The sequence below is a fragment of the Octopus bimaculoides genome, chromosome 4 (assembly GCF_046866305.1).
Source record: "Octopus bimaculoides isolate indiv1 chromosome 4, ASM4686630v1, whole genome shotgun sequence".
NCBI lineage: Eukaryota > Metazoa > Mollusca > Cephalopoda > Octopoda > Octopodidae > Octopus > Octopus bimaculoides.
Window position 1 is genome coordinate 53,115,400 of NC_142931.1, and position 17,037 is coordinate 53,132,436.

At 35.2% G+C, this 17,037-nt stretch overlaps 1 protein-coding gene across 2 annotated transcripts in view; it reads left to right on the forward strand.

Annotated features, from left to right (window-relative positions):
- The window catches only part of LOC106871830 (tether containing UBX domain for GLUT4), a 61,197-nt gene that overhangs the window by 12,585 nt on the left and 31,575 nt on the right, over positions 1-17,037 (forward strand). For both annotated transcript variants that reach the window (XM_014918544.3, XM_014918543.3), the window contains exons 4-11: positions 855-939; positions 2,609-2,682; positions 3,386-3,701; positions 5,405-5,433; positions 6,076-6,400; positions 7,636-7,664; positions 12,932-12,956; positions 16,095-16,161. In XM_014918544.3, coding sequence (XP_014774030.1) covers positions 855-939; positions 2,609-2,682; positions 3,386-3,701; positions 5,405-5,433; positions 6,076-6,400; positions 7,636-7,664; positions 12,932-12,956; positions 16,095-16,161 — 950 coding nt within the window. The remainder of the gene's footprint in view (positions 1-854; positions 940-2,608; positions 2,683-3,385; positions 3,702-5,404; positions 5,434-6,075; positions 6,401-7,635; positions 7,665-12,931; positions 12,957-16,094; positions 16,162-17,037) is intronic.

Consider the following 17,037-nt stretch of genomic DNA (forward strand, 5'->3'; position numbering starts at 1 on the left):
CCATCAACATGTCCCAAGGCCAAACACTAACAACAACAGGCCTCCATTTAGGCAAACCATGCTTCTTGCACAGCCAATTATACATTGGATGCAAAAAAATCCTTTTTGTGTTCACCCCAAAAGCCAAAATGAAAAACGTTGTCTACTGTGAGGTGCTGTAGGCTGTCCAACATACCGCAGCTTCCCTGCCAAACAGGTTTGTGGTGAGTGAGTACTATTGTTGCCATTCTTTCAAAATTACCTGTTTTTCTTAAGTCTTCTTTTTATTTTGTCTGCTACAGCTTCTCAATCTCCTTGCAGATGGCTTGAGTTTTGGCATCACTGCACCCACGCTTTTCATGTGAACGAAAAGGGACGTTTACACCTGTGAATGGTTAACAATCTTTTTCGGGGTTATTGTGAGAATGATAACACAGCCCTTTTCAGGGTTATTGTGAGAATGATAACACGGCCCTTTTCAGGGCTACTTTACATTCACTTGTTGCACCTCCTGAGATGCTCTTGTGGCTTCTCCAGGGCTTTTCACCCTGTTGTTACTACTTTAGTTATGGTCTATGGGAAAAATCACTTCCTCAATGTCAATGTTTGCAACTTAATGCAAAAAATATTCAAAGAGATGTACAACAAAAAAGAATGATAGAACCTATTAAGACCATTGCCGAGTATTTAATACCCGAGCAACGCCGGGTACTCCTGCTAGTCAATGCTAGTTTTTCTGTGTTTATGTTGTAGACTTTTACTTATTTCTCATAAAACCTCTTGTTTTGTATTAAATAGTTGTCTGTCTAATTTAATAATTCACAAAGTTCATTACAATCTACATGTTTTTCTGTGTTCATTTATTTCACCTACAGCTCTTTACAACCACTTTTAACAACAGAAGTTGATACAAGCAGCTCAACATGTGTGCACCCTATTTGTATATATATGAGAGAAGAGGTTAGTGAAGTTTTATTTCACTTAATAACAATGATAATAATAATATTTGTTTCTTTATTGGCCACAAGGGCCAAACACAAAAACAAACAGGGACAATACAAAACAAGGGACATGTAGGGTTTAACACAAAAATTGAGTAAACAATAAAATAACAATGACAATCAACAAGAAAAATCTAACAACAAAAATCCCCAACATGGGGAGTTCCACCCAGGACCAACCAAGGCACCCCACACATCTTGGTCACCCCGACCACCAAGGCAGGCACTCTTCTTCCTCTCAACTGCTCCAGCCTACAAGTGAATGTTCAGAGTAGGCCCATTCACATGAGCCATTTTTGCCACATTCATCCTCACTTTCCTTTTTCAAGTGGAACTTGAAAAAGTTGATGAGGGGCTTGGCCAAAGAGGAAAGTGTTTGTCTTCAGTCCTTTCAGCCTTGTCCACAACACCACCTTTTTTACTTTAGTCAAATAATGTTACCCTCCAATGCACAAGTTCAAGCAAGGTTGATTATGGAAGACCAACAGTCACCCATGAATACCAGCCTCCCTCCTCTATGTCACCAATGTTATCCAAGGGAAAAGCAAGGGTCAATACAGCTTGGCACCAGTGGCACTGCAACTCATTTCTACAACTGAGTGAACTAGAGCAATGTGAAATAAAGTGTCTTGCTCAAGAACACAACATGCAGCCAGGTCCAGGTATCAAACCCATCTCCTCATGATTGTGAACCCAACACTCTAACCACTGTACCATGCACCTTCATATATAAACAGATTGATAGATATAAATTAGAAAATTAATATTTTAATCAAAGACTAAGCACAGACATATTGCTAATAAAGTTTGCTTCACTGTCACATTGTTCCAAGTTTGATTCCACCATTTTTCAATTTGAACAAGTATCCTCTACCATAGCCTCGAGCCAACAAAGGCTTTCTCAGTATAATTTGATAATCCATCAGCTATATATACATATGTATATTCACTGGAGATAGCACATATCCTATATAGTTTAGCTTATGACTTTCTTCAATACAGTTCTATATTTAAGAGATGAAGAATTATGTACATTATTTACATTTGACGGATATTTGTCCTCATCTTGTTTGTTGTTAACACAATGTTTCAGCTGATATACCCTCCAGCCTTCATCAGGTGTCTTGGGGAAATTTTGAACCTGGGTTCTCATTCCTAGGGTATTTTTTGATGTTGCTATTGTTGTTGTCGTCATCACCATTGTCGTTGTCATTATTATTATTATTATTATTATTATTTAGGCAGTGACCTGAATAGTAGTAATAATAATAGCATCAAAAAATAACTTAGGAATGAGAACCCAGGTTCGAAATTTCCCCAAGACACCTGATGAAGGCTGGAGGGTATATCAGCCAAAACATTGTGTTAACTACAAAGATGAGGACATATATCTGTCAAATGTAAATAATGGACTTCCTTCAAGATAAATAAAATAAATACTGGGGTTGATAAAATCAACTAAAATCTTAGATTTTGCTTCAATATGACCGCAGTCCAATGACTAAAACTGGTAAAGGAATAATAGAATATTATTTCTGAGATATTACAACACAATTGATTCAAACTCTTTCCTTTAAGAAATACATTTTAATGATTATAATTTGTATTTACATTTTTTTGCTGTTTAGATTATTGGAGAAATTGCTTTGAAAACCACACCCTTACGGAAATTAGGACTTACTGGCGGCAAAGCAGTTATACGGTAATTAAGTAGGATTTATATTTGAAGTTGTTAAAATTATTATGAATATTGATCTCAAATTTTGACACAAGGCCAACAATTTCAAGGCGAGATTAAGTTGATTGCATCAACCCCAGTACTCAACTGGTACTTATTTTATTGACCCCAAATGGATGAAATGCAAAGTCAACATCGGCAGAATTTGAACTCAGAACCTGAAGACAGGTGAAATGCTATTTAGCATTCTGCCCAGCATTGCTAATGATCATGACAGCTTGCCACCTTAAAATTGTTATAAACATTGACATGAAATAACAGTAATACTTTTTATGACATACTATACTTGCTTCAAATGTTATGTATTATAAAAACTCTACCATGCAAAACAAAGACACTGTGTGTGTGTGACCACCATTTGACAACTAGTGTTGGTTTGTTTACATCTTCATAACTAAGTGGTTTGGCAATAAGAGACTGATAGAATAAATACCAGATTTTAAATAAAAAACATGTACTTGGGTGCTCCAGTATGGCTGCAGTCTAACGATTGAAGCAAGTAAAAGATAAAAGATATTGTTGTATGTATGTTTGACAGAAAGAGAATTTTGTTGTTTGTCCCAACAAATTTGACTGATAGAACTATTATCTTATGAACCTTAAGGGGGTAACGATTTTATACTTTACTCTGCAATTAACCTTATTGTTTTTGTTTTTTTCTGTCTAGGCTAGTTCACAGACAAGTTGATGATGTTACCTATGCTCAAATTATACAGAAGATTGATACTGAAACTGCCAAGAAGATGAAATTAGATCAGATAGCAGCCAGGCATTTAAGAGAAGAGAAAAATGAAAGAGAATTGCGAGCTGTTAGGGATGTTGGTGATAGTTCTTCTGATTATATGATGGAAGTATCTCAAGAGGCACCTAATCCTGTTTCAGCGACCCAACCAAATATGCAGATCTCAGGGCATCTTACTTCTCCACAGGATGTGGCACAGCGTGATCAACAGAGAGAATTTAAACAACAGCAGCAACAAAAAGTATGTATGTATCCACTTGCACATAGACATAGGCATGCAAGCAAGTTCAGAACCAGGGCCTAGATTCAATGGCAAGTTAAAAGCCTTTGGTTGGTGGTCTGTAGTCTGAGTCTGAACCTCATTGATCCAGTACATATTTCTAACAAAAGATATTAAAATGTTCCACCGTGAAACATGCAAGATAGTTTCAATCCATGACCCGTGAACAGATAATCCAATATCTTATCTATTTGACTAGCCCTCTCTTACCAGCAAACATCTAACTGCCATTCTTCTCTCTATTACTGTCTTCTCTATCACCCTCTCATCCCATTCACTGTTTGTCTCAACATATTTTCTCTTCATTCACCCTCTCACTCTGGTTCTTCTGTTTTGCTCTCTCTCTCATTTATCATCTTGATCACATTGAATAAAGATAACATATAGTAATGAGAACTCTTCAACCTTGCTGGATACAAAGTGGCCTTACTACTATAAGTGTTACAATAAAATGCCTCCAGTATATTCTGTTGAGTGGTTGTTGCTAGGAAGAGTATCTTGCCATTGAAACTGTACCAAAAATAGAAAGTACAAGTGACGCATAGTCCTTGACCCATTTGGAGACATGTAATTCTGAATAAAAACTCACTCAGACCATTATGACCCATCCTTCTCATACCAGCATAAAAAACATGTAATGTGACATTATGTTATGTAATGGCTGTGATGTTAAAAGTGATGGTCTGTAAGTCAAATAGGTCATTATTTCAAAGCTAACTTTTTTAGAAAGTGTGCTATGTCCCTGTGCAAAATATACACTTTTTACTTGAATAAAAAACAAAATAGTGAAGGGAACCAAGAATGATTCCTTCTGAATATAGCAAGATGCCGTATCTGTTTCTTAGTTTCTTTCATAACATCTCTTTGCAGCAGTTGTCAAGTATGCTAAACAAGCCCTTGTTTAAATATCTGAGCTGAGTTATTGTTAAGATTATAATAGTTCAAACTATGAACTTCATTTTTAGACATGAGAAACAGGCACTGAATAGGAGGAAGAGCTTTGGCAATTACAAAGGAGCAAATTGTTAGATTTGTAATGTTAAATAACATTTGAGTAAGGTTGAGGACAAGTGAATTGAGATAATGATAAACATCTACTGAATTTCTTTAAATACAGGGTGAGTCAAAAGTATTGCCCAATTCCTGCTTCCCAACTAGGAGATGCTTTTGACTCCGAACACTTGTTCTGCAAGTTGAGATATTAATGAGTATTAACATGATGCATGATCCAGATTCAGTAACTTTTAAAACTCAGTAATAACCTGCAAAACAACTAAGGCATGACTTCCCAGAAACTCTGCGCTACTTTTGACTCTGTATAAAAGCCAGACAATTGTGCTGGTATTTGCATAGCATGTTTCTTGGTGGATGTAGAAAAAACCTGCAGAACACAGACAAGAGAAATAGTGGAGAATATGTAGTAAGGTCAGAACATTAGGCCTCACAGATGATGCACAGTATAAAATTGAAATGCATGGAAGAGTGCTATGTTGAAGACCTTTCCTAATTGTTAAAATTACCACTGTAGCAGCAATATCAAAGATGACTAGTTTGTTTTAATTAAAGGAATTATCTTTTCTATAAAACTACTAAATTCCATTTTTACCCCCTTTTTTTCATATTTTTCTCTTTGTTTTTAATTATTACAATATTGTGTCTTCCAGCACCAAGAAAGAAATTTTGCCAATGAGAGGTTAGTGTGGGTTTTATACTAACTTTTATATATAAGGAATTTTTTATAAATGCATATTTGCAAATATTACTAGGCTGTAAAATTAGAGGTGCTATACTACTAATAGTTTATAATTTCTTTTGCAATAAAACATGCTCTGAACTAAATGATGTAATTAAGAATTCTAGCTTCTTGACTCAAACTTTTCTGATACTTTCACATTATGTTTATGCCTCAAATCTACCTAACATGTAACTTAAGAATGATAAGAATTTTATTATAAACTTTAGCATTTTGATATACTATACTCAAGAAGACATGTCCACCAGAACAGAATCGAGATCCTAAAATCAAAATGCCATGTAAAAAGCATTGGTGTGGGTGAGTGCTGGTGCCACGTAAAAAGCACCCTATACACTCTGTAAAGTGGTTGGTGTTATTAAGGGCATCCAACTGTAGAAACCAAACCAAAACAGACTATGGCATTTGGTGTGGCTTGTCAATTCCTGTCAAGTCATCCAACCCATGCCACTAAGGAAAATGGTCTTTAGATGATGATGAGGATATTGTCTGCATATGTTTCACAGAAAGAAATTTTTGTTATTTAAGATTAATTATTTTATGTTCTAATCTACAACTGACTTCACTGTATTTCCTGTGTAGGCTAGTTCATGGAGAAACTGAAGGTACTACTGATGCTGTACAGGAGACCAACAGAGAAACTGTCAAAAAGATAAAAATGGAAGCGATAGCAGACACACATTTAAGAAAAGGAAAAACTGAAAAGGAAATGGAAACTGTTAGGGATGTTGGTGATAGTTCTTCTGATTGTAGGATGGAAATATCTCAAGAGGAACATAGTTCTGTTTCAGAGACTCAACGAAATGTGCAATTCTCAGGGCATGAAGAAAATCTTATTTCTTCACAGGAAATGATGTGGCATGATCAACAGAGAACATCTACACTTCAACAACAACAACAGCAAGAAGTAATTATGAAACTTTGATTTTTTTTATTATTTTTATCTATACATGATGGCACCTGTGCCCAGTGTCGCCTTCCTGGCACGTGTAAAGACATTCGAGCGAGATCGTTGCCAGTGCCGCTGGACTGGCTCCTGTGCAGGTGGCATGTAAAATACACCATTTTGAGAGTGGCCGTTGCCAGTACCGCCTGACTGGCCTTCATGCCGGTGGCACATAAATGCACCCACTACACTCTCGGAGTGGTTGGCGTTAGGAAGGGCATCCAGCTGTAGAAACTCTGCCAAATCAGATTGGAGCCTGGTGTAGCCATCTGGTTCACCAGTCCTCAGTCAAATCGTCCAACCCATGCCAGTATGGAAAGCGGACGTTAAACGATGATGATGTACTGGCACATATTCTCATATCAAACAAAATACACAACCAGCTTTGAACACAAACAACCAAAATTAGCTCATAATTGACATCAAAATCAGAGTCCAGGTTGAATGGCAACTAAAACCATGTAACTGGTGGTTTATAGTCTACGTGTGAACTCCATTGATCTAGTATATATTCTTGATAGGAAATGATAAAATATTTTACCCAGAAAAACACAAATGACTTGCAGTAAGTTTGAATTCTATCTCTAGGAATTAATATTTATGTCTGTAGTAGATGTAAATATGTAAGAAATGTTTCTTCCCAAATAGTCTGAACTGTTATAATCTTAACTCACCTCAGCTTCTACACAGAGATGTTGCTGTAATTATGAGAGCAGAACTACACATATTGTATTTCCTTTTGTGCTACCAGTTATCCCTCTCCCTGGAACCATTTCTTCCAGACTTCCAGACAAATATATTAGTAATTAGTATTGCATGTGTCTGAGAGCAAATGAAAACAGTGGATGTTGAAAAACTGCAGTACACCAACAAGAACAATATTGAAGAATATGTAGTAAGGTCAGAATGTTAGGCCTCACTGATGATAAATGATATTAAATTAAAATACATGGAAGGGCCTGTGTTGAAGACCTTTCCAAATCAAACCTGCATTTAAATGTGGATGTTAAATTTACCACTGTAACAATAATGGTAAAAAAGATGATTTTCTTTCAGCAAAGAGGATAATTTTGGTTGCAGGAATTAACTTTTTTCTAAAATAAACTACTATCTTGTAACTAATAGTTTTTCTTTTTCCCAATTTTAATACTATTTTCTTTTATTTTTAATTATTTCAATAATGTGTCTTCTTTCAGTTGCAAGACAGAACTTATTCTCAAGAGAGGTAAGTGTAGATTTGATACTAACTTTGTTTGTTTACTTTCATCGTAAGTTGAATTTAACGTTAGCGTCTTATGAAGCTATATTTATAAGTTCTAAAATTGCAGAAGAATTTGTTACTGGACAGTTTAGCTTAATGGTATAGCACTTAATGCGTAATCACGGGGATGTGAGTTCGAGTCTCATGGCTGGCCGGTAACGTATTTTTCTGCAATATAAGGAGCAAGTAATTTGGTTGATTAGACAACTGAATCCTCATCATTCAACTGGTGGGGAACCCTCCTCTCTCTCTCTCTCTATATATATATATATATATGTAAAGTGCCAGTCACTTAAAGTAGGAGGAAGTTGTGGAAGAGGGAGACCCAGAAAGATGGGACAAAGTATTGATGGCTTATCTCAAAATGCTGAACCTTATGAAGATGACAGAGGGCCATGATATGCAGTACATTGCTGTACTAAAGAAGACCCACCCACCATAACAGAATTGATATCCTAAAACCAAGCTACCACAAAAAAAAAGCAGTAATGTGGATGCTGGTACCATGTAAAAAGTGCTGGTACTACATCTTAAGCACTGGTGATGGTACTCTGTAAAAAGCACCCAGTACACTCTGTAAAGTTGTTGGTGTTACTAAGGGCATCCAGCTGTAGAAACCAAGCCAAAATAGACTGGAACTTGGTGTAGTCCCTGGCTTTGCCAGTTCCTGTCAAGCCATCCAATCCATGCCAGCACATGAAACAGATGTTAAATGATGATGATATATAATTATCATTTAACATCTGCCTTCCATGCTGACATGGGTTGGAAGGTTCAATCGGACCCAAATCACCAGAGGACTGTATCAAGGTTTATGTCTATTTTGATAGTTTCTATGGCTAGATGACCTTCTTTAACACCAACCACTTTTTTTGTTTTCATAGCACTAGTGAAGTAACTTGCAAAACAAAAAGCTTCTTTTACTGAGTGGGGATGGGTGGGTAGTAGAGAAGGAGTGGCTTTATGCCAAGTGGTAAGAGGCTAAAATATAATGGAGGGACAGAAACAGGTGTCTTGTATGTATGTGATCATAGACAATCCACTCTGCAATGTTCTTACTATTTACTACTATGACGTCTTTCTCTTTATTTCCTAATTCAAATATATTTCTATTTCTTAGCAATAATTTTCCATCAAGAGAGGTCTTTTGGACCTCTTGATAGAAAATTATTATATAGGTTAACGTCTTAGCCCTGCTGGGTTCAGTGGTTACAGCGTCGGGCTCACAATCATGAGGTAGTGAGTTTGATTCCCAAACCAGTTGTGTGTTGTGTTCTTGTTTAAGACGCTTTTTTTCATGTAACTCCAATTCTCTCAGTTGTTGAAATGAGTTGTGACATCACTAATGTCAAGCTGTATTGGCCTTTGGATATCATCCTTTAGATGACATTGGTGGTGTGGAGAGGGGAGGCTGGTATGCATGGGTGACTGCTGGTCTTCCATAAAAAAGCCTTGCCTGGACTTGTGCCTCAGAGGGTAACTTTCTAGGTGCAATCCCATGGTCATTCACAAACAAAGTGGGGTCTTTACCTTTTTACTGATAGCAATATAAAAAATTAAGAGGAACATGAGACAAGATATTTAGATCTTTTCTAAGAAATCATACTGTAGGTGTATCATTAATTATGAAATGAAGTGTTTTGCTCAAGAACACAACGCGTTGCCTGGTCCAGGGATTGAAACCACAATGTTATGATCATGAGTCCAACACCCTAACCACTAAGTCATGCGCTTCCACAAAAACAGTAAGTGGTTCCAAGACATGAAAAAGCATTTTAAAAATTTATTAGCTTAGATTTATTTTAATAAATGGTTTGTACATATTTTCATATGTATTTTATTTCATATTATACTTCTGTATTGGCTTTTAGGTATTTTTTTTTTGATCAGCATAAGGCTGCAGTAAATGACATATGCCTAAAGTGTTGCATAGTGGGATTGAACCTGAAACCACGTAGTTGGAAAGCTGGCTTCTTAACTACGCAGCCATGCTTTTTATATTATTATCATATTGGGTCTTTATGTCTCTATTACATGTTTAATTTGGGTTCTGAATTCTCTGGGCACTTGCATTGACTATCTTCAGTAACATTTTCTGGTTGGTTTCATGCTCATTTTATTTTGAATCTAAATTTCCAAATAAACTGCTCTCCATCCCTTTTCGTTTTTTACTTCCTTCCACTTTATGGTGATAAATTTGGTAGGATCAGTGACAACAAGGTCATGTAATTCAAATCTTTTTAAAATATTTTTTCAAAATTTTTTTTTATCATTAACTAGCAGTATAACCCGACGTTGTCCGGGTGTGACTTATTACGCCATCTACGATAAGTCTTGCTAGGTGAAAATCAACTAAAAAAGAAAGCCTTACAACGAAAAAACCCTTATGATGTAAATATGTTCATAATTCAAAAGACGATGAAATTAATAGGGAAAGTCTGAAGGCTGTTTTGTGTAACATTATTAAGTGTACGTAAATTTCATCCGTCTAATTGGCTATACAAATGCTTGTGCAAAACAACTTTTTGCGCTGCCTTGATTATACATAGCAGGGTAATTCCTTTTCGCAGGAGGTAGGACGGCAATTTCTGATGAAGCAATTGCTGGCGATCTGTTGCTACACAGTTCTGCCAGAATTCTATCAGATTGGGCAGTAGATGATGATGCACCGTTTTGCATTATGTTCAAAGCAGCTTCTGGAATGTGGTGAATTGCTGCAGTCTGTTGCTGTCTTTTTAAACCAGTTGCTTTCTTTCCCCAGTAAGCTCTCTTGTTTGGAGGCATAATCTATATACATATTAAACAGAACAACAAAAGTTATAACAGATGGGAGGGTCGGTAGTTTTCACATTTCGGTGATTTTTCAGATTAACACCTGCACGATTACGTAACCCTAACCCTAAAACCGTAACCGTAAGACTAACCCTCATCATAACCCTAACACCCTAGTGAAAATCGTGCGGGTGTTAATCTGAATAATAATAATAATGACCTCTGCAGATCAAACTCCCAACCCACAACTAAGTCTTAAGTGTATATATATATATATGGGCAACACACACACACACACATACACACTAAATAAAAAAATGTTAGTAAGTACAGAACTTCAGCATTATATATTAAGATGGGCAACACACACACACACTAAATAAAAAAAAATGACAGGTGTTTGTATGTATGTGTGTATTAATGTGTATTCTGTGTCTATATATGGTAGTAAGTAAATTCGTTTTAAGAAAGATATTAAAAAAATTCAGTTTGTAAGGAATAAATGTTTAACTGTCGATCGTATTTGGAAGAGAATGACAGATATTTGTATGTATGAGTGTGTGAGTTCAAATTCCGCCGAAGTTGACTTTGCCTTTCATCCTTTCGGGGTCTAAAAAATAAGTACCAGTTGAACACAGGGGTCAATATAATCGACTATTCTCCACCTGCCCGAAGCAGCCGTTGTGGGAAAAATTTAAAATAATAATAATAATAAATAAATAATAATAAAAATGACCTCTGCCGATCAAACTCCCAACCCACAACTAAGTCTTAAGTGTGTATATATATATGGGCAACACACACACTAAATAAAAAAGATGTTAGTAAGTAAAAGTGTTTTAAAAAAGATTGTTAAATTTTCAGATTAACACCCGTACGATTTTCACTACAGTGTTAGGGTTAGGTAGGTAATGATGTGGGTGTTAATCTCAAGATTTACGAAAAGATTTTCCAAAAAAAACTCAGTTTGTAAGGAATAAATGTTTGTTGATCGTATTTGAGAAAGATGTCTCGATGGTGAAGGACAGTGTTAGAAATGGAAAGTAAACTTACAATTCCCGCCAATTAGAATGAGGTCATTGGTAACCATAGGTACATATATATGTGTGTGTATTTACGTATGATTGGTAGTGTGTCTGTTTATTTGACTCTCACTCTCCTTCGTTTCTCTGTCTTTTTTCTTGGATTGTTCGTAAACGTTCATAAGAGAAAGTAGCAATTGAAACGATGTGTAAGAGGAATAGAAATAGTTAATTTACACAGGGGTCAATATAATCGACTATTCTCCACCTGCCCGAAGCAGCCATTGTGGGAAAAATTTTAAATAATAATAATAATAAATAAATAATGATAATAATGACCTCTGCCGATCAAACTCCCAACCCACAACTAAGTCTTAAGTGTATATATATATGGGCAACACACACACTAAATAAAAAAGATGTTAGTAAGTAAAAGTGTTTTAAAAAAGATTGTTAAATTTTCAGATTAACACCCGTACGATTTTCACTACAGTGTTAGGGTTAGGGTTTGTTAGGGTTAGGTAGGTAATGATGCGGGTGTTAATCTCAAGATTTATGAAAAGATTTTGACAAAAACTCACAGTTTGTTGGGAATAAATGTTTGTTGATCGTACTTGAGAAAGATGTCTTGATGGTGAAGGACGGAATTAGAAATGGAAAGTAAACTTACAATTCCCGCCAATTAGAATGAGGTCATTGGTAACCATAGGTACATATATATGTGTGTATTTACGTATGATTGGTAGTGTGTCTGTTTATTTGACTCTCACTCTCCTTCGTTTCTCTGTCTTTTTTCTTGGATCGTTCGTAAACGTTCATAAGAGAAAGTAGTAATTGAAACGATATGTAAGAGGAATAGAAATAGTTAATTTTAGAGGGGCAAAGTAATTTTGTATGTAGTTTTAGTATCTGTCATTAGAGTATCGAAATGTGATTGTTTCAGTTTTGATCTTTTTGTATTTGTTGTTGGATTGATCGTAAATGTTCATAAGAGAAAGTAGGAGTTGAAAGGATTTGTATTAGAAAGAGGAAATTAGATTTTATTAGGGAGAAAATGTTTACTGCTGTAGTTTTATGGATTTTATTCATTATTAGGAAATTTTTGGAGTGAAAAAATGACGCAGTGACCTAACAAATTGTATTTAGAATATTAATTGCGATTGTTCAATCGAAGAAATTTGGAATTGTGTAAATGTATGAATTTTAAACATACACACACACAGAGAAAATTTGCCCTTTATAGTATAGATAAATCACAATAATGCTTGTTTGTGTTTAGCTATAAATAAGTTTCTTGAAAGATTATCATGCCAAAAAATGACTGCTCCAATTCATATGCAAATATCCAAAATTTACAAAAGCTTTTTCACTCATGTTGACATAAGTATTTTTAACTTACTCAATATTTTTATTCTACAATTTTTTTTTTGTTTTTAGTGATAAAGAAAGTGATGATTTTGAGGTAAGTTTTTTTTTTTTTTTTTTTTTTTTCTCTTTATTGAAATAACTTTGCTACTGTTTAGTTTATTTATTCTATTTAAAAGGTTTTCTTTTTATGATGTTATTTCTTTTCTGAGCACTAAAACTTGTTCAACTCCAACAACTGAGAGTTTTCAAAGAGCACCCTGAGTAAGAGAGTGTATTGCTTAATTTGTTTGCAATTCAATATTCTTAGGGCTATGGTTACTGTGAAAATTTGTTTTTTAAAATAAGATTTGATGATTTGGAGTTGCCAAGTAAAAGTGCCTGTGCGATGTCACCTAAAAGTGCCCGTGCAACAACATATAATAGCACCTGTGTGGTAACATGTAAAAGCACGTGTGCAGCAACACACGTAGAAATGCCCATGTGGTGATACGTAAAGTGTCCATGCAGTGCCATGTAAAAGTATCCATGCAGTGACTTGTAAAAGCATCCGTGCGGGGACATGTAAAATTGCCCGTGTGGGGACATGTAAAACTGCCCATGTGGCGACATGTAAAACCGCCCGTGCAGCGACATGTAAAGCCATCAGAACTACTGTCACACATGCTATCAGTGCCAGCCTTAGAACCACTCTTAAAAACTATATTTTAAGTTTAATAATTATACAAACAGATGAAAGACAGTGTTGTTGGTGTAGGGATTGCCATTTATGTTGCCAACCTCTTCATGGTATGGTGAGACAGTCTTTTGAAGCAGTGCCTAGCAACTAGTAACATCCACTTAGCTATGTACTCTCGATACGTCAACGACATTAACCTTGTCGTGAAAAGAAATACACATATGAACAATATACTGAATGAAGAACAGATAATTACAATTATACAACACATAGTTGACTAAAGGTTACTGTAGACTACCCCTCTAAACACCCCAGAAATAGATTATCTGTCCTAGAGCTGTGGATAGAAAATACTATGTTCAACAGAACTGTTAAACTCTGTTTACTCCATTCACACTATTATAAGCCTATGGTTAAGCCACTGGTAATCTGTAGTGACTCAACAGTGTCAGGTACTACCAAAATGAACATCCTTATGGCAGACTTAGAGCAATGAAGAACATATCCCCACTATGCCAACCACAAGAACGACAACACATCCAGCAACATTCCAGTTACACACAGTATGATAGAATCAGAGTGTACAAAGGAGTGGAAACAAGATTTGAATACATTTTAAGAGATGATGAAAGCGGTATATGCCCACTATACCACAACAAGTTCTGGAATAGGTTGGAGAGAGACACCAACAAAAGAAATAAAAATAGTACTTGGTATGATAAGAATTTTCACAGTGTACTGTTTATTGATGCTACACCTATGAACAAGTTAAGTAGGACATTTAAGAAAATTTTACGCACAACTGGCCTTAAGATCAAAGTTGTAGAAAAGACAGGTAGGACTATCAAATCTATATTAAGTAAGTCATACCCATTTGATAGAATCATGTGTCAAAATAATTGTGTAGTATGTTCTACAAACCCACATATGAACTGCAAAACGAATAACACTGTATACCAGATTAAGTGCCAGGAAGGGACTTGCACGGTTCTCTTGAAGTCCTATATTGGTGAGACATCTAGAAGCATCAATGACAGGTTCAAAGAACACATGGACAACTACATTGAGAAAAAAACCAAACTCCATCTTTTATCAACATACTGTAGACTGCCACAATGGCTCCTTAGGGAGACTTAGGTTAGACATCCTATCTACACATACCACTGATGCAATGCTGAGACAAGTCACCGAAGCTGTCTGTATACAGGAATACAAATCCACCCTCAACCGTTATTCCAAATGGGGTAACACTCTGATTCCACCTGGGAGTACCCATTCATAATCACCTCTTTCTCTCATTTACATGTAGAAATCCATATATACATATTGAGAGGTATGATACTGAAATATATTTATGTAATTATATTTAGTCGTATGAATGTACATAGATTAATATGTATGTACGTATGTGTATTTTAGCGTGTGCGTATTTGTATGTGTATGAGTGTGTATATGCATGTACGTATGGGTATGTATGTATGCACATATATGCATATTCTGTAAGATTATATGTATATATGTGTTTATATGATTGTGTGTGCTTGTACATATGTATAAGTAGGTTTATATTTGCATGTATGTATCTAAGACATTGTATCCATTCACCGTTAGATGGTGGTGAAAGGAACATATATATGTACAACCTTCAACAGAGTTGTATAGGATCTCTTCAGTTTCGCTCACAGATTGAAACATTTTTTTTTTTTTTAACTAAACAGTTTGATACTTTGTATACTGGTGTAATTTCTTATGCTGAACATAGTTTACTTTCAACATTTTTGACAAAATTTGATATTTTAGAAGTTATTTCTTATTAAAGTTGTCATATTTGGGTAATTTTAAGCAATCAATGACACGTATTCAGCTGAAGAAAGCTACTGCTGTATGCAATAGTAATCAAAGAGCAACAACTTCCAGATCATCTCTACTAAATGTCACCACTCTGTTCTATTTTATTTTTGTTTACTGCCTGTGTTGCATATTATATGGTTTGTTTGTTTTTTTTTGTTTTTTTTTATCGCCTCTGTACAAGTGGTGACAATGCAAATGTACAAAGAGGTGACCAAAAAGTGAAAAAGAGGAAAGCGTGTAATATGCAACACAAGCAGTAAACAAAAATAAAATAGAACAGAGTGGGGACATTTCGTAGAGATGACGCACACATGCATAAATACATATATACATACATATGTACATACATACATATATGCTTATATGCATGCATACACATGTACACATGCATACATACATGCACACATACATAAAAACATATATATCATGAACTAACTGTTACTTTCTTAGATGCAGCATGAAGTTTTGTTAGTAAATAGGTCATGGTTTCAGAACGACAAAAATATTAAATGAAACTAACGATTTTTGTGTGTTCTTAAATGGCTTACAAACATCTTCTATACTGCAATTATTATATATATATATATATATATATATATATATATATATATATATATATATACACACATACACATGCACACACATATATATACACACGCATGCATACATATGTATATACATTGTGTCTCTCATTTTGACTTACAGATACCTGAACGAAATACTCTGATCTTTTATCAAGGTGAAAAGGAAAAAGAACAAACTACATATGAAGGTAAGTTAATATTAATGTTTCCCCTTCCTCTAGGTTGTAATAATAGTAATTGCTTATACAGGAAACAATGCCACAAATAATACAAAAAAATAATAGGAGTACATTTTACTTGATAGACCTTACTATTTGAGTAATATTTTTTTTATCAACCTCAGAAGGAAGAAAGGCAAAACTTCTACCTTGCTACATTTAAATTTCAAATATAAATGGAGGAAACTAAATATTGTACATTCTAAGTTTAAATTCATACATGGTTAGCTTAGCCTTTCGTCTCTTAGAGATAGATAATTACCAATAATTATCTTGGAATATTCATCATCATCATCTTTCTGTTTTCCATGCGGGCATGGGTTGGATGGTTTGACCAGAGCTGACAAGCCAGAGAGCTGCACCAGGTTTGTTTTTTGGGGCTTGATTTCCACAGCTGGCTGCCCTTCCTAACACCAACCACTTTACTGTGTAAGCTGGATGTTTTTAACATGGCACCAGCATGGGTGCTTGTGTGTGGCACCAGCACAGACTCTTGCAGGCCAATCCTCTTTACCAGAGGATGCAGTCTTAACACTTCTAGTGTGGTGCCAGATATCTTGGGCCTTTTTCATCTCATGACTATTTAAAAAATAATCTTTTTTTTTTTTAATGTAAGTAATTCAATTTAAAAGTTTGCTACCTTTTTATTCAAATGTTATTAATCTGTTTTAAAAACATTCCTTTACCATAAAGTTTCACTATTTTAAGCAATTTTTGATATCAACTCACCAGAGATTTCTTCGTTTTCCATGATACAAAACTTCCTGTTTTAAAGTATTCAGATTTAAAACTTTGCATTTTATAGTTTAATATCAGAACCTTTTAAGATACATTCCAAGTGTCACC